Consider the following 26,473-nt stretch of genomic DNA (forward strand, 5'->3'; position numbering starts at 1 on the left):
AGCTGCATCATACCCCTTCTCGGGACACATATGATGCTCATTGTACCGGTACGGTCGGACCATAAGATCGCGACGAAAACTTCAATGCAATGGATGATGAATGCATTATGCATGTCAACAACATGAGTTCGTCCCAAATAAAATGTGCTAGACATATACTTCCACCCATTTCACATCAATAACCACATGGGTAACATGATCAACCCACACCCTCCACATGTATAATCAATAAAGCATGAATAATTTCAAACGATGGTACCCAATTAGGAATATGGATACGACCACAAGTAGCACAAACATAATCAAGTATGAGACTCTTCAATCAAAAGACGAAATAACCATCACTGTTTTACTTGCCTTTACCGAAGTTCGGGCAAAATCCCTAAGAACGATCCGGAAGTCCACCACCTGTTTTTTTTGACACCCAACTTAGTGCACCAAATTCTCATGAAAAAAAACTCAAAGACAACACCGCACCTACGCGCAATCTCAAACCCCGCCGCGGTAACAATTCTCCCCTCACTAACCAAACTGCAGCGGCACTGCTTAACAATTCCATAACTCAAAATTTAGGACAGCAGTGATGATAAACAAAAACTTCAGAGACAACTACATAAAATTCCCCACAAGTTTTGTATACAACTCATGATTGAATTCTAACATCTACTTACCTCTAAACGGTCCTCAAAATAAACCCTGCAATCTGTTTTTTTTTCTGATTTGAGCAGCGACATACGCGGATTCAAACAACGATAACTTTTAAAATATAATTCCGATTTGAGCGCATAAGTACTTGTTGGAAAGATAAGAAAAAGCCCTACATGATTCTCATACTGATTAACACTAATTACTCCCGAAACATCCCCAGAAACTGCTAACACTACTGCTGTTCATCACTCTGAAAAATCTATTTTCTGGACAGCCACATACCCGGATTCAAACGATGATAACTTTTAATTTATAACTCCAAATTGAGCGCATAAATACTCGTTGGAAAGATAAAACAAAGTTCTACAGGATTCCCAAATTGATCCCCATTAAATCTTCACGAAAAAAAACTAAAAACTGCTGGAACTACCGCTGTTCATCCACCACGCAAAATTCTGGACAGCCCCCCCTCTATCTAATCGCAAACGCAACATCTAATCAATTGAATCGCAGCGCAAATGAACAAGGGATGAACACAAAAGAAAAATCACCTTGGGTTCTCCCCTTTTCCTTCCTCCCTTCTTCCTTCCACCAAAACGATTGGAGATTCACACCAAAGGACGATGATCCGAGCGGCACGGAGTAGCACCTAGGGAGGAGGGGATTGGGGGGGGGGGCGGCTAGGGTTTTGGTGGCTGCAACAATGGAGGGAGGAGGAGGTGGGCAGGGGGGGCGGCTGCACATGGGGGGGGGGTAGTTAGGAGGGTGGCGGCTAGGGTTTGGGAGGGCTAATGGGCCGAAACACCAATTGCGGCCCAACTAACCCACGCGACAGCTCCCGACCGCAACGCAAACGTCAAACCAAATAAATTATACTGCCCTAGTTGCGAATGTTGTTCACAAAATTCCAAATCCCCAAAACGACAACTGGATGAGGGAAAAAACAAAAAGAACAACCCCCAACTTCTCTTCTTTGCAAACCGGGTATCACATTCTACCCCTCTTAAAAAGAATTCGACCTCGAATTCTGACGCTTCTATCGGAATGACACAAGAAAAGATTAGCGAATCAACAACACTTACCCACAACGAAAAGTTCCGGGTACTTCTGCCGCATCAACTCCTCAAGTTCCCACGTAGCCTCGCGCTCTGACTGATTAGACCATAAGACCTTGACATACTTAATTGATCTCTTCCTCAACACACGCTCCGAGAATTCCAATATACGCACCGGACGGCACTCCAGAGTCAGATCCTGCTGCACCGCAATTGGTTCCATCTCAATCTGATGGTCCGGATCCCGCAAGAACTTCCTCAACATAGAGACATGAAAAACCGGGTGTACCCCTGCCATGGAATCCGGCAGCAGCAAGCGATAAGCCAGGCTGCCCACTCGGGCCAAGATAGTGAACGGTCCAATGTATCTTGGGCTGAGCTTCCCAGAGACACCGAACCGAACAACTCCCTTAGTGGGTGATACCCTGAGAAGGACTTGGTCACCCACAGCAAATTCCAGATCCCGCCTCCTCACATCAGCATAACTCTTCTGACGACTCTGAGCTGCCAAAATATTCTGACGAATTTCCCGAACCTTTTCAGAAGTTTGCTGAACCCAATCAGGACCAACCAGGGATCTCTCTCCCAAAGTCTCCCAGCACAGAGGAGAGATACACCGCCTGCCATACAAAGCCTCAAATGGTGCCATCTTGATGCTAGCTTGGTAGCTGTTGTTATACGCAAACTCTGCCAGAGCAAGATGGTCCTCCCAGCTACCCTTCCATGACAGAACACAAGCACGCAACATATCCTCCAAGGTTTGGATTGTTCGCTCTGACTGACAATCCGTCTGAGGGTGAAAAGCGACACTAAGCGAAAGCTTGGTGCCCAATGCACTGTGGAGACTCTCCCAGAATTTGGATACAAATTTGGAGTCTCGATCAGAAACAATAGACTTAGGTACCCCGTGAAGCCTGACTACTTCCTTCATATACAAGGGAACCAAATCTGAAGCTGAATTCGTGGTCTTCATGGGAATAAAATGCGCAGACTTAGTCAAGCGATCCACTACCACTCAAATAGCATCCCTGCCACGAGGGGAACGAGGTAGACCCACCACAAAATCCATGGTGATATGCTCCCATTTCCACTCTGGAATTTCCAATGACTTCAGCAAACCTGCAGGCCGCTTATGCTCGGCCTTCACGCGCTGACATACTTCACAGGCGGCCACATACTTAGAAATGTCAACCTTCATCCGCTTCCACCAGAAGTTTTGCTTCAAATCTCGGTACATTTTGGTTTCGCCAGGATGGACGGTGTAAGGCGTTTTATGAGCTTCTCGCAGGATATCCAGCTTCACCTCTGATTTCTGAGGCACACAAAGACGGCCCCTGAAACGAACCAAATCATTCTCATCAATGGTGAACTCCCGCGGTTTACCATCACCAACCCTCCTTCGGGCTTCCTGCAAAAGACGATCCTGCTGCTGAGCCGCACGCACTCTCTCCATAAGAGAGGATTGAATAAGCATCTGAGTCTCCTCGCTAGCGGTGTCGACATAACACAAAGCGATCCCTAAACGGTCCAGATCAGCGATCAACGGCAAGGCCACCTTTGGAACCCCGGACCTGCTAAGGGCATCCGCCACCACATTAGCCTTCCCCGGGTGATAATGAATGGACAAATCATAATCTTTAATCAATTCTAGCCACCGACGCTGCCTCAAATTCAGCTCCTTCTGAGTAAAAATATACTTGAGACTTTTGTGATCAGTGAAAATGTCACAAGCCTCGCCATAAAGGTAATGCCTCCACGACTTTAGAGCAAAAACCACCGCAGCCAATTCCAGATCATGAGTTGGATAATTCCCCTCATGCTTCCTCAACTGCCTTGAGCCATAAGCAATCACCGTGCCTTCATGCATCAGCACACAGCCAAGGCCAATACGCGAAGCATCCGTATAAACTGTGAAACGCTTACCGCTCTCAGGCAAAGCTAGGATAGGGGCGTCCACCAACTTTCTCTTCAATGACTGATAACTGATCTCACAATCGCCGGACCAGACGAAGGGAACACCCTTCCCCAAGAGCCTAGTCAAAGGCTTAGCAATGCTGGAAAAATTTGGTACGAAACGCCGATAATACCCAGCAAGCCCCAAGAAACTTCGGATTTCAGAGACACTAGAAGGTCTCTTCCACTCCACTACAGCCGCAACATTCTTGGGGTCAACCGCAATACCCTGCTGATTAATCACGTGCCCCAGGAAAGCCACTTCAGATAGCCAAAAGGCACACTTCTTCAACTTGCCATAGAATTGATTCTTCCTTAGGGCACCCAGAACGAGACGGAGATGCTGATCATGCTCGGCCTCGGTCTTTGAATAAATCAAAATATCATCTAGGAATACGACCACAAAATCGTCCAAGAATTCATGCAGCATCCTATTCATTGCTTCCATAAACGCAGCAGGGGCATTAGTTAAGCCAAAGGACATGACTACGAACTCATAATGCCCATACCTGGTGCAGAAGGCCGTCTTCTCAATATCCTCCTCACGAATCCTCAATTGATGATAGCCAGAGTTCAAATCAATTTTGGAGAACACCTGGGCACCCCTCAACTGCTCAAAGAGGACCTCAATTCGGGGAAGCGGATATTTATTCTTGATTGTCACTTGATTCAAAGCGCGATAATCCACACACAGCCGCTTGCTTTTATCCTTCTTCTCAACAAACAATACTGGGGAAGCCCATGGAGACCTGCTAGGCCTAATGAAGCCCTTAGCCAGCAGATCCTCCAATTGCCGCTTTAATTCAATCTGCTCCTTTGGAGCCATTCGATACGGGGCCTTATGAATAGGCTGCGTACCCGGGATCAGCTTAATCTCAAAAGCTGCATCGCGCTCCGGAGGAATGCCTGGAAGCTCTGCTGGAAACACGTCAGCAAAGTCACACACCACCCGGATGTCCTGCACCCGCAAGGCAGCCTCGCCCTCCACCACCATAGAGAAAAAGATCCCCGACTTCCTTGACCAGCGATCAGGAAGCAATTGCGCCAACAAGGATAATGTGAACTTCGGAGAACTTCCCAAGAATACCACCTCCTTACCCGACGGCGCCTGCAATAACACTGTCTTCCAGAAGCAGGATATAACCGCGCGATACTGGGATAACCAATCCATACCCAAGATAACATCGAATGCACCCAAGGAAATCACCACCAGATTAGCCGAAAAAACCTCATCAGCAAGAATGACGGAACACCCCTGACAAACTGAACAGCTACTAATGGAGCCATTAGCAGAACTGACCAAAATTGGGTGACCCAACCTCTGCACCGAAAGACCAGCCCGCGACACAAAATCCTCCGAAACAAACGAATAGCTAGCGCCAGAGTCAAAAAGAGCATGGGCTGCAAAAGAATCAACTGAAATCGTACCTGTCACCACGTCTCCTTGCTCCCTGCCATCTGTAGCGGGTAGCACATAAGCTCCAGAAATACCCGCAGAAGAGGAAGCTCCCGGAGTGAAATTAACAGAAGAACCCCACTGAGCCACCGGAGGAGGCTAGCGCGGAGCTCCAAACTGAGACAGCACAGGGGTAGACGGCGCAGGAGTAGGCACAACCTGATACTGCGGAAAACCTTGCATCGACACGAACTGAGAAGTCCCGGGCACATGAAGCTGCTGTGGAGGAAGAGGAACTGAAAACTGCTGCTCAGCACTTGACATCATATTGATAGTGCCCTGAGAAGAGGAGGAAGCTATCGGCTCCCATCTGAGCTTCCCATTGGGATTCCTCCTACACACCACATCCTTGTGGTCCTGACTGCAGATAGAACACCTGCCACTCCACTGACACTCTGCACGGCGATGCGCATCTCCACAGCGGAAACACACCAGCCCCAACCCGGGCTTAGGAACGGCCCGAAACCTCTGAGTACTTCCTCCTGAAGTACCTGAGTCAGAAGATTTGCCACGGTAAGGATGGTGGCGCTGATGCTGAGACTTGCCCCTCTTGTGAGCGGGACCTCCAGTGTTGCCCCTCCTCGTGTCCTGGCTACGAGGTTGATCAACACCCGAAGACTTCTGCGACTCCATGGTGTACTGGTGTTGCATCTCCACACCCAGCGCCTGCTCCACTGTGGTACGGAAGTCCACCAATGGAAAGGCCCCCAGAGCATGCCTGATAGAAGGCTTCAAACCCTGACAGAATTGGCTCGCCTTCTCCATCTCATTATAAGCCACATGAGGGACAAAGCGGACCATTTTGTTGAAGCCCACCTCATACTCTGTGACAGACTTCTTCTCCTGCTTGTAGGACTGCAAGTCAATCTTCATTTTCTCCAGAAAGGTGACCGGGTAGAATCTCCTTTCGAACTGCCTAATGAAAACATCCCATGATAGGACTCCTGGTGAGGAGGAGTGTGCTGCCTGCACGCCTCTCCACCAAATCTGCGCCTCACCCTTCAGCAGCTGAGTGCCAAAGCGAACCCGATCTTCATAAGCAATCTCGAAGACATTCATCTTATCCTCCACATAAGTCAGCCAATCTGCCGCCTCGACCGGAGTACCACTGCCATCAAAAGAATCCAACTTCATGCCCATCCACTGCATCAGAGAAAGACCACTGACAGGATGAGGCACCCCGGCCCCGCCACCAGGAACAGCACCCGCAGGGACAGCGCCCCCGGGCACTTCTCCACCTCCAGCTCCCTGAGCAGCACCTGCAGGGGCGACAGGAATGGCTTGCCTCAGAAGGGCCAACTCCTGCTGCATGGCCTGCATCGCGGCTAACATTGCCGCTGGACTCATCGAGTCCCCACTAGGAGCTTGCGGACTACCCCGAGCTCTACGAGGCGGCATAGCTGTATCCACAGGGATGAGAATAATAAGTATATGAGATAAGCATAGCATCTCTCTAGATAATGTCAAAACTAGCACAGAGAATAACATAATCATATCAATAGCAAGACCGAAAACCCATCCTACATGTGCAGTGTGTCAATTTATTACTACTCCACTTGCTAGGACCTACAGCCTATTCCTTTGATACCAACTGTAACACCCCACTGATCCCACACAATGGATGATACCAAAAAAACCTTTCTACAAAACTTATGCAGCACCTAGAGAAAGAAAGTATTGCAAAATCCGGCAGCACCTCCCTTGAAAGTAGCATAACAAGGGAAGCATATAGTTTATACAGGATATAAAAGAAAGATAATTGCCATAGTATAATCAAAATGCAACGGTAGAAAAGAACATTCATGACGAGACAAAAGATAGACATCTCAGCCCACCAAACTAAACAGTTCAACTACCATGAAGATTAGAATGTAATAATTCCCTAGACTTGACCCTTCCTGTTTAACATCATTAATAATCAGTTATTCCTTTATTTAAAAGTGTGGTGGCCGTGCTGCTACATCCCTTCTTTCCCAAAGCAAAGATCAGGTGCCTGCATCAGACAATGCAAGAGTGAGATGACACATCTCAGCAAGTAAAAAAACAAACAACAGTTGGACAATGCAAGCCAACCGTGCATAAGCAACCACATGGTTCCCAACTTCTTCCTTAAATATTAATTTGCAGCAAGTAAGCAAGTAATCAATCACTCAATGCCAAGATGAACTACAAAGTAAAGATCCACCTTATCCACATCACCAAAATAGGTTCCACACTTCACCCATGAATGCACATGGCTACAGATGCAACATGACTTCTGCCTTCATACCTCTAAGGATATGAAGCTGCATCATACCCCTTCTCGGGACACATATGATGCTCATTGTACCGGTACGGTCGGACCATAAGATCGCGACGAAAACTTCAATGCAATGGATGATGAATGCATTATGCATGTCAACAACATGAGTTCGTCCCAAATAAAATGTGCTAGACATATACTTCCACCCATTTCACATCAATAACCACATGGGTAACATGATCAACCCACACCCTCCACATGTATAATCAATAAAGCATGAATAATTTCAAACGATGGTACCCAATTAGGAATATGGATACGACCACAAGTAGCACAAACATAATCAAGTATGAGACTCTTCAATCAAAAGACGAAATAACCATCACTGTTTTACTTGCCTTTACCGAAGTTCGGGCAAAATCCCTAAGAACGATCCGGAAGTCCACCACCTGTTTTTTTGACACCCAACTTAGTGCACCAAATTCTCATGAAAAAAAACTCAAAGACAACACCGCACCTACGCGCAATCTCAAACCCCGCCGCGGTAACAATTCTCCCCTCACTAACCAAACTGCAGCGGCACTGCTTAACAATTCCATAACTCAAAATTTAGGACAGCAGTGATGATAAACAAAAACTTCAGAGACAACTACATAAAATTCCTCACAAGTTTTGTATACAACTCATGATTGAATTCTAACATCTACTTACCTCTAAACGGTCCTCAAAATAAACCCTGCAATCTGTTTTTTTTCTGATTTGAGCAGCGACATACGCGGATTCAAACAGCGATAACTTTTAAAATATAATTCCGATTTGAGCGCATAAGTACTTGTTGGAAAGATAAGAAAAAGCCCTACATGATTCTCATACTGATTAACACTAATTACTCCCGAAACATCCCCAGAAACTGCTAACACTACTGCGGTTCATCACTCTGAAAAATCTGTTTTCTGGACAGCCACATACCCGGATTCAAACGATGATAACTTTTAATTTATAACTCCAAATTGAGCGCATAAATACTCGTTGGAAAGATAAAACAAAGTTCTACAGGATTCCCAAATTGATCCCCATTAAATCTTCACGAAAAAAAACTAAAAACTGCTGGAACTACCGCTGTTCATCCACCACGCAAAATTCTGGACAGCCCCCCCTCTATCTAATCGCAAACGCAACATCTAATCAATTGAATCGCAGCGCAAATGAACAAGGGATGAACACAAAAGAAAAATCACCTTGGGTTCTCCCCTTTTCCTTCCTCCCTTCTTCCTTCCACCAAAACGATTGGAGATTCACACCAAAGGACGATGATCCGAGCGGCACGGAGTAGCACCTAGGGAGGAGGGGATTGGGGGGGCGGCTAGGGTTTTGGTGGCTGCAACAATGGAGGGAGGAGGAGGTGGGCAGGGGGGGCGGCTGCACATGGGGGGGGTAGTTAGGAGGGTGGCGGCTAGGGTTTGGGAGGGCTAATGGGCCGAAACACCAATTGCGGCCCAACTAACCCACGCGACAGCTCCCGACCGCAACGCAAACGTCAAACCAAATAAATTATACTGCCCTAGTTGCGAATGTTGTTCACAAAATTCCAAATCCCCAAAACGACAACTGGATGAGGGAAAAAACAAAAAGAACAACCCCCAACTTCTCTTCTTTGCAAACCGGGTATCACACTACCGGACACTGGGCACTAGCTACTCCCTAAAAAACGTCGAGGCTCGTTGGCTAAAAATCACCGGACAGCTATATGTGCACCAGAAATGTCCAGTGCCCACCCCAAAAAGGAAGGCATCCAATCAGGTGATTCGGTGGCCATTGCACAGTGGTTGTCTGGTACACTCGCAAACAGAAGGCAACCAGGGCCTTCCAAATGGGATTTCTATGGCTCCTTGGACCGTTGGGGCTATAAATGGACCCCTAGGCGCATGGAGCAGTACACTAAGCAAACTTTGAGCACACTACAACTCCGAGACTCCGCGACCACGCCTCCAAAGTGTTCTAGAGAGATTTCAGTGCATTTTCTGAGTCGTTACTCTATCGTTTTGTTGTTGCGCTCTCTTCTTTGCATTTGTGCATGTTGATGTTGTATTGTGCTCTTGTGTGTGTATTCTATTCCCTCCCTTATTCTCGTTTTGATTGTGATCATTTGTGTAAGGCTCGAGAGACCCCAACTTGTGGGATTCCTCACAACCAGGATTTTGTGAAACATAAGGAAGAACCATGATACTCATGTTTGATCTTTAAATTACTTGAGAGGGGTTGAGTACAACCCTCGTCCATTGATACACCATAATATGGAGTAACCAAGCATATTACGCTTGACCGAACCACGGGATAAAAATTTTCGTGTCTCTTGTGCCATTTACATTATTGCCATTTTTATCTCTTCTTCTTTTCAATTCACCACTTTGTTTAAATTAAAACTTGAAAGAGCAATCAAGTGAAAGGAACTTCTCCCTTCTCTGTACTCTCAAACTTTGTTTTATTTCTCTCTAACTCATATTTTAGACCAAGTTTGTGCGGTTTGAGTTAAGTTTTGCAGGATCGCCTATTCACCCCCTCTTGATGCTCTCATTATTAGATGGGTCCAACATGATATAGTCTTCATGTACGTGGTTGGGGGCCTCCCCCGTAGCTGCATGGCAGGAGTTATGGCCATGCATTCTTAGGCCATGTTTGAATGCACTAGAGCTAATAGTCATGTCGGCGTCTCGAGACCGGGGGTCCCTAAGCCGACGAGTGAGTGTGCCGCGTGCCCCAGCCCAGATGGGTCGAGCGCGTGGGCGAGCGCGAAGGGGGGAGGCGAGGTGGTCGGAGACGGGCGTGAGAGAGGTGGAAATCCCGCGGCCTTCGTGTTCGTCCCGCGCCCAGGTCGGGTGCGCTTGCAGTAGGGGGTTACAAGCGTCCACGCGGGTGAGGGAAGCGAGCGGCCCCAAGAGAGCGCCTGCCCCGTCCTCGTCCCCGCGCAGCCAACCTTCTCTAAGAAGGCCCTGGTCCTTCCTTTTATAGGCGTAAGGAGAGGATCCAGGTGTACAATGGGGGTGTAGCAGAGTGCTACGTGTCTAGCGGGGGGAGAGCTAGCGCCCTAAGTACATGCCGATGTGGCAGCCGGAGAGATCTTGGCACCCTGCTGGTGTGATGTCGTGGCTGTCGGAGGAGCAACGGAGCCTGGCGGAGGGACAGCTATCGGAGCGGTTGAGTCCTTGCTGACGTCCCCCTGCTTCCGTAAGGGAGCTGAGAGCCACCGTCGTCACAGGGCTGACGGGGCGCCATCATTGCCTTTCTGGCGGAGCTAGCCAGACGGGACACCGATCTTGTTCTCTGTGGCCCGAGTCGGCTCGGGGTAGGGTGATGATGGCGCTTCCTGTTGACGTGGCGGGCCTGTGCCCTAGGTTGGGTGACGTGGAGGCTCCTCCGAAGCCGAGGTCGAGTCTGTCTTCCATGGTCGAGGCCGAGCCCGAGCTCCTGGGTCGGGCGAGGCGGAGGTCGTTCGGCAGAGGCCAGGGCGGAGTCCGAGCCCTGGGGTCGGGCGAAGCGGAGTTCATCGTCTTCTGGGGCTGAGCCCGAGTCCGAGCCCTAGGTCGGGCGGAGCGGAGTTCGCCGTCTTCCAGGGCCTTAGCCCGAGTCCGAGCCCTGGGTCGGGCGGAGCGAAGTTCGCCGTCTTCCGGGGCCTTAGCCCGAGTCCGAGCCCTGGGTCGGGCGATGCGGAGTTCGCCGTCTTCCGGGGCCTAGCCCGAGTCCGAGCCCTGGGTCGGGCGGTGCGGAGTTCGCCGTCTTCCGGGGCTTAGCCCGAGTCCGAGCCCTGGGTCGGGCGGAGCTTCCTATGGCGCCTTTGGCAAGGCCTGACTGCCTATCAGTCTCACTCTATCAAGTGGCACCGCAGTCGGAGTGGCGCAGGCGGTGCTGTCCTTCTGTCAGACCAGTCAGTGGAGCGGCGAAGTGATGGCGGTCACTTTGGCTCTGCCGGAGGGCGCGTGTCAGGATAAAGGTGTCAGGCCACCTTTGCGTTAAACGCTCCTGCGACTCGGTCGGTCGGCGCGGCGATTAAGTCAGGGTCGCTCCTTAGCGAGGGCAAGGCCTCGGGCGAGCCGGAGATGTGTTCGCCGTTAAAGGGGGGCCTCGGGCGAGACGCAAACCCCTAGGGGTCGGCTGCCCTTGCCCGAGGCTAGGCTCGGGCGAGGCGTGATCGAGTCGCTCGTATGGACTGATCCCTGACTTAATCGCACCCATCAGGCCTCTGCAGCTTTATGCTGATGGGGGTTACCAGCTGAGAATTAGGCGTCTTGAGGGTACCCCTAATTATGGTCCCCGACAGTAGCCCCCGAGCCTCGAAGGGAGTGTTAGCACTCGCTTGGAGGCTTTCGTCGCACTTTTTTGCAAGGGGACCAGCCTTTCTCGGTTGCATTTTGTTCCGGTGGGTGCGCGCGAGCGCACCCGCCGGGTGTAGCCCCCGAGGCCTCGGAGGAGTGGTTTCACTCCTTCGAGGTCTTAATGCCTTGCGTAATGCTTCGGCTGGTCTGGTTGTTCCCTCATGCGAGCAGGCCGTAGCCCGGGTGCACGGTCGGGGCCCAAGTTCTCGGGCTGGTATGTTGACGCTGTCAACGGTTTGGCCGGAGTCGGGTTTGCGAGAGCAGCCCCCGAGCCTCCGCACAGGGCGAGAGGGCGATCAGGGACAGACTCGGCTTTTTTACATACGCCCCTACGTCGCCTTTCCACAAGGAGGAGGGGGGAGAGCGCCATGTTACCCTCGATGGGCACCGAACATGGTGTCTCCGGTGAGCTGCAAGCGGGTAATCCGAGTGGACGTCCGTGCCCCGTTCGTTGGGGGTCGGCTAGGGGCCCAGAGGCACGCCCAAAAGTACCTGCGGGTGATCTGCCGGACTCGGTCCCCTGGCGACGGGGTCCGAGGGCTCGATGCCTCCCTCCGATGGGATTCCGTTACAAGATCGCTCCCGCTGGTCTCGGAAATGTCCTAGGGTACCTCGGGAGCGCAGCCCGAGCCTTGGTTATGTATCGAACGTACCCCTGGTCATCCCTCGCTCGGGGTCTGAGGCGATTGTGAACCCTTCGGGGGCCAGCCTTCGAACCCCTGATCAGTAATGGGCGCGGAGCCCGAGTAGCCTGAGGCGGTCGTGGAACCCTTCGGGGGGCCGGCCTTCGAACCTCTGACCAGTAGTGGGTGTAGGGCCCACGCGATCTGAGGCGGCTGTTGAACCCTTCGGGGGGCCAGCCTTCGAACCCCTGATCAGTAAAGAGGCTCGGAGCCTGGTTCCTTCACGGGGAAGGATCCCTTTCGGGGTATCCCCCTTTCCCGGTCCCTGTCGCAAGAGATAGAGAAAAGAGGAAAAAGGGAAAAGGATACGAAACCGAACGACGCGGCGTACCTTTTTTGGCGCGGTTGTTTCGGCGAAGGCGAAGCGTCGCCTGCTGCTCCTGCCAGAAGCGCCGCCTGTCCAGTCGCGGAGTTACTGCGACGGGGCGAGTAGTTGGCGGGGCAGCCGTTGCGCGTGCGCGAGCCGTTCGAGGAACGGATCACGGGCGCGTTGTCTTCACGCCGTGAGAGGGGGTTCTCTTGCTGCCCCCGGATGGGACATGAGCTTGGCTGACGACGTGACCGCCGCTCCCACGCGCCTGCCACCGCCATTACTGCCGGTCCACTTTTGGCCGCGTTGGCTGCCGCGTCAGGCTGGCGCCGCTGGGTCGCGCGCTGGGTCGCCTCGAGTCGCGGTATTAGTTCCGCAATCGAGGAGGCGCGGTGGTGGCGCAGGCGGTGCGGTTGCTTGCATGCAGCATCCGGCGCGCCGGTTGCGCGACGCGTGGGCCTGGGCCTCCATGCTGGCGTGTCGGGAGTCGGAGAAGCGCGTCCACTTGGAGCGGTTGCACGCCGCCTGCATGGCTGCCTGCCCCTTTCGCCCGTTGGTCTGGGCAAAAGTGGAGGATCACTTGTGACCGCTGGGCGGTTGCGTGCACCACGCGCGGCGGTTTGGCTTCTTCTGCTCGGAGCCGGTCTGCATGACATGCGGGACCCAGCCCCCGCGCCGCAGGGGTGGGCTTTGGAGCGTGTTGGAGAAGACTCTGCCCGTGACGGTTGGGGGCGCACGTAGGGAGAGTTGCCTTTAAAAGGAGGGCGACCCCTTTCGTAAGGCGACCATGTCTTCTCGCTCCCTTATGCGCCGCGCCTTTCCACTTTCCAAGCCCCCGGATGGGGGGAACCCTCCGTCTTTTCGCCTCATCATTGGAGGAACGCAACTCCGTGGGAGTTGGTACCTTTCAGCCATCGTTCGGCTTCAAGGATTTTCATCACACAGCCCGATTGCTCCCCTCCGCTGGTGGTCACCCGAGACGGTGACCACCAGCTCCTGGGTGGGGAGGAGCAAGCCGGGCTACGATCTTGGTCCCACCCTCAGCTTCAAGGATGTTCATCATCCTCGCTGGGGTGGGTGCCGGGCTGAGCCGGCGCTCTACCTCCCGCGCGGGTTCGTGGGTCATCCTCTCCCGCGGCATTCGAGGGAGAGGGCGCTCACTGGCCCTGCGGGCGGCCCGGACTTCGACAACGCGGGGCTAGTCGACGGCAGGCGTCGTCACCTCCAGCGTGTCGGGTTCGTCGGCTGGGCTCCCGGCGGCCCCTTCTGCAGGAGGGCGGCTGCCGCGCCGTGTACACGGGAGGACCACCCTAGATGTCGCGCGCTGCTAGGGCGGCGTTCGTGTTCTGGGGTGGTCCCGCCTTTGCACCGGGACGGCGCCTTCACGCGGAGGCCGGCGCCCCACTCGTCCAGGAGGATTTGAGTGGGGATCTTCCGGAGGGCTGATGGCTCCTGCCATCGGTGCCGAGGCGGAGGTGGCTCGAGAAGTCCCCGTCGCTGACGGGATCACCGCCACCATCCACGCTTCGGGCCTCCGACTCTTTGTACTTGTCCTCGCCCCTCGAGCGTTGGCGTGGGCGAGGGCAAGATTGCAGCAGTGCCTACCCTGAGGCCTGCGCTGCTGCAGTTCGGCCATCCGGAGTGGGGGCCGTTGTCGTCGTAGTCAGAGCAGGCGGCGGCGAGCTGCTCGTCAGTCTTCTGTTGCTCCGCAGGTCTTTCCCCATGGAGTGGGGTTGTTCGTACCTTTGGAGGGGGGAACCGGGGTTCCGTTTGTAATGGCACTTCGAATGCCAGTGTTTTTGTTCATTACGGCTTTCGGGGCCTGAACATGTATGTAACGTCGGCACGGAGCCGTGTTTTTTCCTCATTTTTGAGCGCTAAGACTCGTCTGTTGATTATCTGAATCGCTTCACCAAGCATGAGTCGCCCCGTGTCAAGGTGACGAGTGAGGTATCCGTATCCCGGAGGCGTAGGAGTCCCTCGGCTCGGTCGGCCTTGCTGTCCGAGGCTCCTCTAGCTTAGTTAAAGAAACCCTTCAGCCGCTTTTCGACGAGCCGAGGCCGGGGGTAGCGATATCAGTATGAACAGAGGCGGAGTCGGCTCGAAAACGAAACCTGGTTGGCCGGAGCCTAGCCGGGTTGTCCATCAGCGGGACCGATGCCGAAATTGATCAGCCGAGGCCTCGGACCGGGCTGGCGCCCTTGGAAGATGGTTGGCCGAGGCCCCAGGGGTAACCGGCCGAGCCGCCTGCTCGGGCCGAATTCCCGGAGAAGTCCCTGGCAGCGATTGCCCGGGCGTGGTGATGACGTCGTCCTTCGGAGCGGAGAACCTCAGACTGCGTCGCCATCTGAGGCTAGGTCGGGCCTCGCCGAAGGTGTCGTCGATGCCGAGGGTGTTGCTGCCCCCTTCCAGCGTCAAGACCCGAGCCTGCAGGGTCAAAGTGTCTTGTAGCGTGTGCCTTCTGCAGCCGCCGAGGCCAGAACACACACCCTCGCTGCATTGTAAAGCTGCGTTTTTTTCCTCTTGTTTCGAGTATTTGGACTTTTTGTCGGTAACAGGGATGTTTGTGCGAGCGAGAGTTGCTTCTCACGGAAGGTGATGAGTGAGGTATCCGTATCCCGGAGGCGTGGGAGTCCCTCGGCTCGGTCGGCCTTGCCGCTTACGCGTACTTTCACCCGTCCATGAGGCCCTGTCACCGACTCGGTCGAGAAGGCCCGAAGGATCGCTTCGGCAGAAGGGCTTCCGAACGTAAAGACTTGTCCGATCCGCGGAGCCACTTTATCCGAACGCGAGTTACTTATCGCAGAAGGTGATGAGTGAGGTATCCGTATCCCGGAGGCGTAGGAGTCCCTCGGCTCGGTCAGCCTTGGCTGCTTACGTGTACTCCGTCGTTTCCAGGACCCACTTTTCGAAGTAGTCAAAAAGCACGAAAGATATTCTGGTAAAAGAGATCTTTTTTCGAGGAAAATTTTGACGCAGGGGGGGTTTCCCCCCTTTTAGCCCCCGAGGGAGGGTCGGGCTTTGCCGAGGCGAGGCCGACCCTTCCTTGTTGACTAAACTTTGCGTGGGTGCGAGGTATATGAACAACTTGGAAACATCTTAAGGGTAGAAGCGACGTAGCTGTTGGATGTTCCAAGCGTTGTCGTAGACCTCGCCTTGACTGTTGGCCAGCTTGTACGTTCCGGGCTTCAGAACTTTGGCGACGACGAATGGCCCCTCCCAGGGGGGCATGAGCTTGTGCCTCCCTCGGGTGTCTTGCCGCAGCCGAAGCACCAGGTCGCCCACCTGGAGGTCCCGGGGTCGGACCCCTCGGGCGTGGTAGCGTCGCAGGGATTGCTGATACCGCGCCGAGTGTAGTAAGGCCCTGTCCCGAGCCTCTTCCAGCTAGTCCAGCGAGTCTTCTCGGCTAGCTTGGTTGCTTTGATCGTCGTAGGCCCTCGTCCTCGGGGAGCCGTATTCCAGGTCGGTGGGCAAGACGGCCTCGGCCCCGTAGACCAGGAAGAACGGCGTGAAACCCGTGGCTCGGCGTTGTCCTCAGGCTCCAGACCACCGAGGGGAGTTCCTTCATCCATCGCTTGCCAAACTTGTTGAGGTCGTTGTAAATCCGAGGCTTGAGCCCTTGTAGAATCATGCCGTTGGCACGCTCTACTTGCCCATTCGACATGGGATGAGCCATGGCGGCCCAGTCCACCCGGATGTGGTGATCCTTGCAAAAATCCAAGAATTTCTTGCCGGTGAACTGGGTGCCGTTGTCGGTGATGATGGAGTTTGGGACCCCGAAGCGATGGATGATGTTGGTGAAGAACGCCACCGCCTGCTCGGACCTGATGTTGTTCAGGGGTCGGACCTCGATCCACTTGGAGAATTTGTCGATGGCGACCAGCAGGTGCGTGTAGCCCCCGGGCGCCTTCTGCAAAGGGCCGACGAGGTCCAGACCCCACACAGCGAAGGGCCAGGTGATGGGTATCGTCTGAAGAGCCTGAGCGGGCAGGTAGGTCTGCTTCGCGTAGAATTGACACCCTTCGCAGGTGCGGACAATTCTAGTAGCGTCGGCCACCGCCGTTGGCCAGTAAAAACCTTGCCGGAAAGCATTCCCGACGAGGGCTCGGGGCGCTGCGTGATGGCCGCAAGCCCCCGAGTGCATCTCTTGCAGGAGTTCCTGACCTTCGGCGATGGAGATGCATCGCTGGAGGATGCCCGAGGGACTGCGGTGGTAGAGCTCTTTCTCGTCGCCCAGCAAGACGAACGACTTGGCGCGTCGCGCTACCCGCCGAGCCTCGGCTTGGTCGAGGGGTAGCTCTCCTTGGTGAAGATATTGCAGGTACGGGGTCTGCCAGTCTCGATCAGGCGTGGCCCCGCTCCGCTCCTCCTCGATGCGCAGCGCCTCGCCCTCGGGGGCCGAGGGTACCTCGGGCTGAACCGAGGATGCCTCGGGCTGGACCGAGGGTGCCTCGGGCTCGGGTGTGTCGTTGATCTTGACGGAGGGCTGATGCAGATCCTGGGAGAAGACGTCCGGGGAAACCGTTGTTCGCCCCGAGGCTATTTTTGCCAGCTCGTCCGCAGTCTCGTTGTAGCGCCGAGCGATGTGGTTAAGCTCGAGCCCGTAGAACTTGTCTTCCAGGCGCCGAACCTCATCGCAGTAGGCCTCCATCTTCGGGTCGCGGCAGTGGGAGTTCTTCATGACTTGGTCGATGACGAGCTGCGAGTCGCCGCGAGCGTCGAGGCGTCGGACCCCTAGCTCGATGGCGATTCGCAATCCGTTGATCAGAGCTTCGTACTCAGCCACATTGTTGGATGTCGGGAAATGGAGGCGTAGCACGTAGCGTAGGTGTCTCCCGAGGGGCGAGATGAAGAGTAGGCCCGCGCCGGCTCCCGTCTTCATCACCGACCCGTCGAAAAACATGGTCCAGAGCTCCGGTTGGATCGGAGCTGTCGGCAGCTGGGTGTCGACCCATTCGGCTACGAAGTCCGCCAATACCTGGGACTTGATGGCCTTCTGAGGCGCGAACGAGATGGTCTCGCCCATGATTTCCACCGCCCACTTTGCGATCCTTCCCGAGGCCTCTCGGCACTGGATGATCTCCCCCAGGGGGAAGGATGACACCACAGTTACCGGGTGCGACTCGAAGTAGTGTCGTAACTTCCGCCTCGTCAGGATCACTGCGTACAGTAGCTTCTGTACTTGTGGGTAGCGGATCTTGGTTTCGGACAGTACCTCGCTGACGAAGTAAACTGGCCTCTGAACGGGCAATGCATGCCCCTCTTCTTGCCTCTCGACCACGATCGCTGCGCTAACCACCTGAGTGGTCGCGGCGACGTAGACCAAGAGGGCTTCTCCATCAGCTGGGGGTACCAAGATAGGCGCCTTGGTGAGGAGCGCCTTCAGGTCCCCGAGAGCTTCCTCGGCCTCAGGGGTCCAAGTGAAGCATTCGGCCTTCCTTAAGAGGCGGTATAGAGGCAGGCCTCTTTCGCCGAGGCGTGAGATGAAACGGCTCAGGGCCGCGAGACATCCCATGACCCTCTGTACACCTTTTAAGTCCTTGATGGGCCCCATGTTGGTGATGGCTGCGATCTTCTTCGGGTTGGCTTCGATGCCCCGCTCGGAGACGATGAACCCCAAGAGCATGCCTCGGGGCACCCCAAAGACACACTTCTCGGGATTGAGCTTGACGCCTTTCGCCTTGAGACATCGGAATGTCACTTCAAGGTAGGAGAGGAGGTTGGAAGCCTTCCTTGTCTTGACTACGATGTCATCGACGTAGGCCTCGACTGTGCGTCCGATGTGTTCGCCGAACACATGGTTCATGCACCGCTGGTACGTCGCGCCCTCATTCCTCAAACCGAACGACATGGTGACATAGCAGTACATGCCGAAGGGCGTGATGAAAGAAGTCGCGAGCTGGTCGGACTCTTTCATCCGGATTTGGTGATACCCTGAGTAGGCATCGAGGAAGGATAGGGTTTCGCACCCAGCAGTGGAATCCACGATTTGATCGATGCGAGGTAGAGGGTAGGGAACCTTCGGACATGCTTTGTTGAGACCAGTGTAGTCTACACACATCCGCCATTTCCCCCCTTTCTTTCTCACAAGCACAGGGTTGGCAAGCCATTCGGGATGGAATACCTCTTTGATGAACCCTGCTGCCATTAGCTTGTGGACCTCCTCGCCTATCACTCTGCGCTTCTCCTCGTCGAATCGGCGCAGAGGCTGCCTGACGGGTCGGGCTCCGGCCCGAATATCCAGCGAGTGCTCGGCGACATCCCTCGGTATGCCGGGCATGTCCGAGGGACTCCACGCAAAGATGTCGGCGTTTGCGCGGAGAAAGTCGACGAGCACTGCTTCCTATTTGGGGTCGAGCCCGGAACCGATCCGGATCTGCTTGGAGGTGTCGCCACTGGGGTCGAGAGGGACGGCCTTAACCGTCTCCGCTGGCTCGAAGTTGCCGGCATGTCGCTTCACGTCCGGCACCTCTTTGGAGAGGTTCTCCAGGTCGGCGATTAGGGCCTCGGACTCGGCGAGGGCCTCGGCGTACTCCACGCACTCCACGTCGCATTCGAACGCGTGTTTGTACGTGGGGCCGACGGTGATGACCCCGTTGGGGCCTGGCATCTTGAGCTTCAGGTAGGTGTAGTTGGGGACGGCCATGAACTTCGCGTAGCATGGCCTCCCCAATACTGCATGGTAGGTTCCTCGGAACCCGACCACCTCGAACGTCAAGATCTCCCTTCGGAAGTTGGAGGGCGTTCCGAAGCAGACGGGAAGGTCGAGCCGTCTGAGGGGCTGGACGCGCTTCCCAGGAATGATCCCGTGGAAGGGCGCAGCGCCTGCTCGGACGGAGGACAGATCAACGCGCAGGAGCCTGAGGGTCTCGGCGTAGATGATGTTGAGGCAGCTGCCTCCATCCATCAGGACCTTGGTGAGCCTGACGTCGCCGATGATGGGGTCGACGACGAGCGGGTATTTCCCCAGGCTCGGCACGTGGTCGGGGTGGTCAGCTTGGTCGAAGGTGATAGGCTTGTCGGACCAGTCTAGGTAGACTGGCGCCGCCACCTTCACCGAGCAGACCTCCCGGCGCTCTTGCTTGCGATGCCGAGCCGAGGCATTCGCCGCATGCCCCCCGTAGATCATGAAGCAGTTGCGGACCTCAGGGAACCCTCCCGCTTGGTGATCTTCCCTTTTGTCGTCGTCGCGGGCCCTGCCACCCTCTGCGGGTGGCCCGGCCTTGTGGAAGTGGCGCCGAAGCATGATGCACTCCTCGAGGGTGTGCTTGACGGGCCCCTGATGGTAGGGGCACGGCTCCTTGAGCATCTTGTCGAAGAGGTTAGCACCTCCGGGGGGCTTCCGAGGGTTCTTGTACTCGGCGGCGGCGACAAGGTCTGCGTCGGCGGCATCGCGTTTCGCTTGCGACTTCTTCTTGCCTTTCTTCTTGGCGCCGCGCGGAGTAGACGCCTCGGGAGCCTCTTCCGACGGGCGGCCCTGGGGCTGCTTGTCCTTTCAGAAGATGGTCTCGACCGCCTCCTGGCCAGAGGCGAACTTGGTGGCGATGTCCATCAGCTCGCTCGCCCTGGTGGGGGTCTTGCGACCCAACTTGCTCACCAGGTCGCGGCAGGTGGTGCCGGCAAGGAACGCGCCGATGACATCTGAGTCGGTGATGTTGGGCAGCTCGGTGCGCTGCTTCGAGAATCGCCGGATGTAGTCCCGAAGAGACTCTCCCGGCTGTTGTCGGCAGCTTCGAAGGTCCCAGGAATTCCCGGGGCGCACGTACGTGCCCTGGAAATTGCCGGCGAAGGCTTGGACCAAATCATCCCAGTTGGAGATCTGCCTCGGAGGCAGGTGCTCCAACCAGGCGTGAGCAGCGTCGGAAAGGAACAGGGGGAGGTTGCGGATGATGAGGTTGTCGTCGTCCGTTCCACCCAGTTGGCAGGCCAGGCGGTAGTCTGCGAGCCACAGTTCCGGTCTCGTTTCCCCCGAGTACTTTGTGATATTAGTCGGGGGTCGGAACCGGGCCGGGAACGGCGCCCGTCGGATGGCCCGACTGAAGGCCTGCGGACCGGGTGGTTCGGGCGAGGGACTCCGATCCTCCCCGCTGTCGTAGCGTCCCCCACGCCTGGGGTGGTAGCCTCGGCGCACCCTTTCGTCGAGGTGGGCCCGACGGTCGCGACGATGGTGCTCGTTGCCGAGGTGGCCCGGGGCCGCAGGCGCGGTGTTGCGCGTGCGCCCGGTGCAGACCGAGGCTTCCCGCATGAATCGGGAAGTCGCGGCATGAGGTTCCGAGGGGTATCCCTGCCTTCGGGAGGCAGAGCTCTCGGCCCGTCGGGCCGCAGCACCTTCCAGGAGATTCTTGAGCTCTCCCTGGATTCGCCGACCCTCGGTGGTTGATGGCTCCTGCATCGCGCGGAGGAGTATCGCTGCGGCTGCCAGGTTCTGACCGGCCCCGCTGGATGCGGGTGGCGGCCTGACCCTGACGTCGCAGGCGACGCGGTGCTGGAAACCCTGGGGCAGGTGACGTATTTCTCCGGCCGGGGATTGGCCCGCCCATACCTGCCCGACGTCCCGGCGGATCGACTCGAGCGCTCCTGCTCCCTCGTCGAGCCTGGCCTGCGCCCCGCGGACTTGCTCGAGCTATGGGTCGTGACCCCCCGCCGGAACGGGGACCACAGCTAGCTCCCGCGGGATGTCGGCGCGAGGCGCCGGCCTAAGAAGATCACCGTCCTCCGGCATGCCGAGACGGTTGCCTTCGGGGGGATCCCCTAGCTCGACGTGGAAACATTCGCGGCTTGGGCCGCAGTCCTTGTCGTCAAGGCTGCGGCTACCGTCGGAACAGTCGGAGAGGCAGTAGTCACATGCGGTCACAAAGTCCCGCATGGCACTGGGGTTGCCAAGTCCAGAGAAATCCCAGCAGATGCTGGGATCGTCATCTTCCTCGGACCCAGAGGGCCCGTAGGTCGAGACGTCCGTCAATCGGTCCCAAGGCGACCGCATTCGAAACCCCAGAGGGGTTGCACTCGCCTCAACGAGAGCGCCCGCCAAAGCGAGGTCGCTAGGCGGGTTGAGGCCGAGTCGGAATGACGTAGGATGGGAATCAGTCAGTACCTTTTGATCGACGAGGAGCGACATAGTCACGTCGGGGGCTGATCGCGCCGTCGTCCTAGGTACGAGGGCGACGCCCTGCAGGCCCTCCGCGAGCGCGCTGGCGTCGTCCACTTGCTCGGGATTGGCGTGTCGCGGGGGGACGGCGCTCGCCTTCGTCTCAGACGTGAGGTCAACGCCCGACGCGCCCCCCGTTGGGGCGCTGGGGACGTCGATTCGCTCGACAGCCGACGAAGCGCGGCCTCCCGCTTGGCCTTGGTTGCCCCGCCTCCTCCTCCGTTGGCGAGGGAGAGGATGGGGCGAGCTCGAATGTTGTTCTTCCACCACGCGGGGAAGATGTCATCGATTCCGCCGTCGGCGGGCGGGTTGTCGGCCGCCATTGTCGTCGTCGCGCGGCGGTGGAAGGAGTATCATGTCGTAGCTGCCGTCGAGGGACATGAACTCAAGACTCCCGAAACGGAGCACCGTCCCGGGATGGAGGGGTTGTTGGAGACTGCCCATCTGGAGCTTGACGGGAAACTGCTCGTCAAACACGCAGCAGGCCCCTACCTGGCGCGCCAACTGTCGGCGTCTCGAGACCGGGGGGTCCCTAAGCCGACGAGTGAGTGTGCCGCGTGCCCCAGCCCAGATGGGTCGAGCGCGTGGGTGAGCGCGAAGGGGGGAGGCGAGGTGGCCGGAGACGGGCGTGAGAGAGGTGGAAATCCCGCGGCCTTCGTGTTCGTCCCGCGCCCAGGTCGGGTGCGCTTGCAGTAGGGGGTTACAAGCGTCCACGCGGGTGAGGGAAGCGAGCGGCCCCAAGAGAGCGCCTGCCCCGTCCTCGTCCCCGCGCGGCCAACCTTCTCTAAGAAGGCCCTGGTCCTTCCTTTTATAGGCGTAAGGAGAGGATCCAGGTGTACAATGGGGGTGTAGCAGAGTGCTACGTGTCTAGCGGGGGGAGAGCTAGCGCCCTAAGTACATGCCGATGTGGCAGCTGGAGAGATCTTGGCACCCTGCTGGTGTGATGTCGTGGCTGTCGGAGGAGCAACGGAGCCTGGCGGAGGGACAGCTGTCGGAGCGGTTGAGTCCTTGATGACGTCCCCCTGCTTCCGTAAGGGAGCTGAGAGCCGCCGTCGTCACAGGGCTGACGGGGCGCCATCATTGCCTTTCTGGCGGAGCTAGCCAGACGGGACACCGGTCTTGTTCTCTGCGGCCCGAGTCGGCTCGGGGTAGGGTGATGATGGCGCTTCCTGTTGACGTGGCGGGCCTGTGCCCTAGGTCGGGCGACGTGGAGGCTCCTCCGAAGCCGAGGTCGAGTCTGTCTTCCATGGCCGAGGCCGAGCCCGAGCTCCTGGGTCGGGCGAGGCGGAGGTCGTTCGGCAGAGGCCAGGGCGGAGTCCGAGCCCTGGGGTCGGGCGAAGCGGAGTTCGTCGTCTTCTGGGGCTGAGCCCGAGTCCGAGCCCTGGGTCGGGCGGAGCGGAGTTCACCGTCTTCCGGGGCCTTAGCCCGAGTCCGAGCCCTGGGTCGGGCGATGCGGAGTTCGCCGTCTTCCGGGGCCTAGCCCGAGTCCGAGCCCTGGGTCGGGCGGTGCGGAGTTCGCCGTCTTCCGGGGCTTAGCCCGAGTCCGAGCCCTGGGTCGGGCGGAGCTTCCTATGGTGCCTTTGGCAAGGCCTGACTGCCTGTCAGTCTCACTCTATCAAGTGGCACCGCAGTCAGAGTGGCGCAGGCGGCGCTGTCCTTCTGTCAGACCAGTCAGTGGAGCGGCGAAGTGACGGCGGTCACTTCGGCTCTGCCGGAGGGCGCGTGTCAGGATAAAGGTGTCAGGCCACCTTTGCGTTAAACGCTCCTGCGACTCGGTCGGTCGGCGCGGCGATTAAGTCAGGGTCGCTCCTTAGCGAAGGCAAGGCCTCGGGCGAGCCGGAGATGTGTTCGCCGTTAAAGGGGGGCCTCGGGCGAGACGCAAACCCCTAGGGGTCGGCTGCCCTTGCCCGAGGCTAGGCTCGGGCGAGGCGTGATCGAGTCGCTCGTATGGACTGATCCCTGACTTAATCGCACCCATCAGGCCTCTGCAGCTTTATGCTGATGGGGGTTACCAGCTGAGAATTAGGCGTCTTGAGGATACCCCTAATTATGGTCCCCGACAAGTCAGATGCTAAAATTAGTTGAAGACATCTAAACAGTCTAGCTAATATAGTTCAGTTATTAGCTACTTTTAGCAAATTAGCTAATAGTTAGCTAATTATTTGTTAGTTAGCTAATTCTACTAGAGGTTTTTTAGCCAACTAACTATTAGCTTTAGTATGTTCAAACAACCCCTTTATTTTTGCAACTTGGGTCTTTCTGATTTAACCCACCGTAATGGTCGCAGTGGTGGCCCTAAGGGTGGGGCAGAGGGACGGTCATCCCGGCCCCCGAATTCATAGGGCCCAATTCTAATCATGTGATCGAATAGCCCATCAATAAGATAATGAATATCTAAATATATTAGAAGAAAATTTCAAGGTGATACTATAATATATATCCTTTTATTTACTTATTATATGATATAAATAATTTTAGATGTATTTTGAGTATTTAATTAGTAACATTTATATATTAAAAATAATTTGAAGATCCTCTATTTAAAACCTTGTCCTGGCCCCTAAAATATTAGAACCGCCGCTTGTAACGGTGGAGTTCATTCTCTATCATCTGTGTCGGGTGACCTCACGATGTACCTGTACCAAGCGGCTGACACTTAAGAATTCAAGATCAATCTCCGTGTATTGTAATAAAATAGCTAGGCTGAGCTAAGTCCTACATGCTTGCTGGTCCGTTTGACACGCATCGTCCCAGCAGCGGCAAACTGATCGAGCTGATTAGTTTCTAGATTTTTGTCGTGGGCGAGCCAAATCTTTAGTTGGAGTTGAGAATTCTTTTTGAAAGAACCGGTAGCAGATGTGCCCGTTATATTAAAAACAGAGGAGCCTAAAGTGGTAAGGTTTAAAATACAAAGACACCCCACAAAAGCATGAATAAACCAAAAAACACAAACACACAAGACTAATCTAAAAGAAGACTAAGAAAAAAACCAAGCTCAAACACACAAAACTAAAGAGATGCTAGGAGATTAGCCAGCTGGTTGGCTCCTGCACGTATCGAGGCTGATGCCTCAAATATAATAGATGTGAGAATCTGAGCACATGTAGAGGACTTGTGGTCGTAAATCCTAGCATTTCTCTCACGCCAGACTGTCTAATTCACTAGAATTAAGAGGCTTCTCAAGCCCTTCCTGTTGCAATCTTGAGTTGTAGCTAGGGACGTCCACCATTGTAGGATAGACTCACTGCGGTCCCAGTTACTTGGACTAAGGCCCTCCACCGCTGCCCATACAGCCACCTCTCCCCAAATCCACTTGGTTAAACAACACTCAACGAAGAGATGGAATCCTGACTCCAAAGTTTGCCCACACAATGCACAGGCAGCGTTGTGGGGCCAATCCCTCTTCGCAAGACGATCCGCTGTCCAAATTTTATTTTGGATGGCTAACCAACTGAAGAATTTACATTTTGGTGGCGCCCATACCTTTCAAATGATCCAATTCATATTTGTAAGCTCAGAGCTGAGGAATTGGGCAAGGTATGCTGATTTCGCCGAATACTGTCGATCTTCTGATAGTTTCCAACTAATAGAGTCGCAAATACCCGGTTGCAAGGATATTCTTTGCAAAATTGACCAAAGCCTACAGTACTCCACAATGTGTTGCTCTTTCACCTCAGCATAAAACAGGTTGAGGTCCCTAATCCAAGTATGCTTCCACAGCGCTTCACTCAAAGATCTGTTCTTTCTTCGGGACACATTAAAAATGAGAGGCACAATGTCCTTCGGTCTAACCCTTGCACCCACGCATCATTCCAAAAGGACACCTTTGTCCTGTCTCCCACCAAATCGATATCGCTGCTGCGAAGAGCTGTCAATCTTTTGTCATGCAAGGGAGTTCCGAGGCCGTCCAGAACCTAGCTGATGAAGCCCAATCTTGCCATAGCCAACGCAAACGCAAAGCCCTTGCAAATTTGGTTAAATGAAGCATACCCAAGCCTTCACACTCTTTTGGCCTTACGGAACGGATCCAATTTACCTTGCATTTACCTTCCGTAATTTGCGCACACCCAGTCCAAAGGAATTTTTTCCTTCTCAAGTCAATTAAATTCAATATTTCCTTAGGAGCCCGTAAAGCAGAGAGAAGGTAGATTGCTTGGGAGGTTTTGACTGACTTAACTAAAGTCAGTCTGTCAGCCATAGAGAGGTTTTTCCCATTCCAGCCATTAAGCTTGTTCGAAATTTTGTCAATTAAGAACTGAAAATTGCTCTTCTTCAGTCTGGATGATGATAGCGGGAGGCCCAGGTATTTTAAGGGGGAAGGTAGCTCTTTTGGCCGGCATATTTCTTAGGACCACGTTGAGGTCAATACCTTGACAATGGATAGGCACAACTGTGGACTTATGGAAGTTTGTCAACACCCCTGACGCCTCACCAAATAGGCCGAGCAGTTTTATTATTGTCTCGACCTCCTCTTGGAGCTGAGAATTCTTAAGACACAAGAAGAGTGTTGTCACTTGCCAGTTGTAGAAAGCAAATCTGGACGTGTCCACTGCCACCGATAGATAAATAGCGCCCCCCATCCACCACCAGCACCACAACACACACACT

General features: G+C 55.0%; 1 protein-coding gene across 1 annotated transcript; it reads right to left on the minus strand.

The window, feature by feature from the left end:
- Positions 1-1,743: 1,743 nt before the first annotated feature.
- On the minus strand, positions 1,744-26,445 carry LOC118472293 (uncharacterized; the record flags this gene model as incomplete). Its single annotated transcript, XM_035960276.1, has 2 exons — positions 26,380-26,445; positions 1,744-2,202 (listed from the first exon to the last, which is right to left on the minus strand). Coding segments are annotated over exons 1-2 (525 nt in total), but the record flags the coding sequence as incomplete, so codon positions are not given.
- Between the last annotated feature and the right edge of the window lie 28 nt (positions 26,446-26,473).

Source organism: Zea mays, chromosome 6 (genome assembly GCF_902167145.1).
Source record: "Zea mays cultivar B73 chromosome 6, Zm-B73-REFERENCE-NAM-5.0, whole genome shotgun sequence".
In the NCBI taxonomy this organism is placed as follows: Eukaryota; Viridiplantae; Streptophyta; class Magnoliopsida; order Poales; family Poaceae; genus Zea; species Zea mays.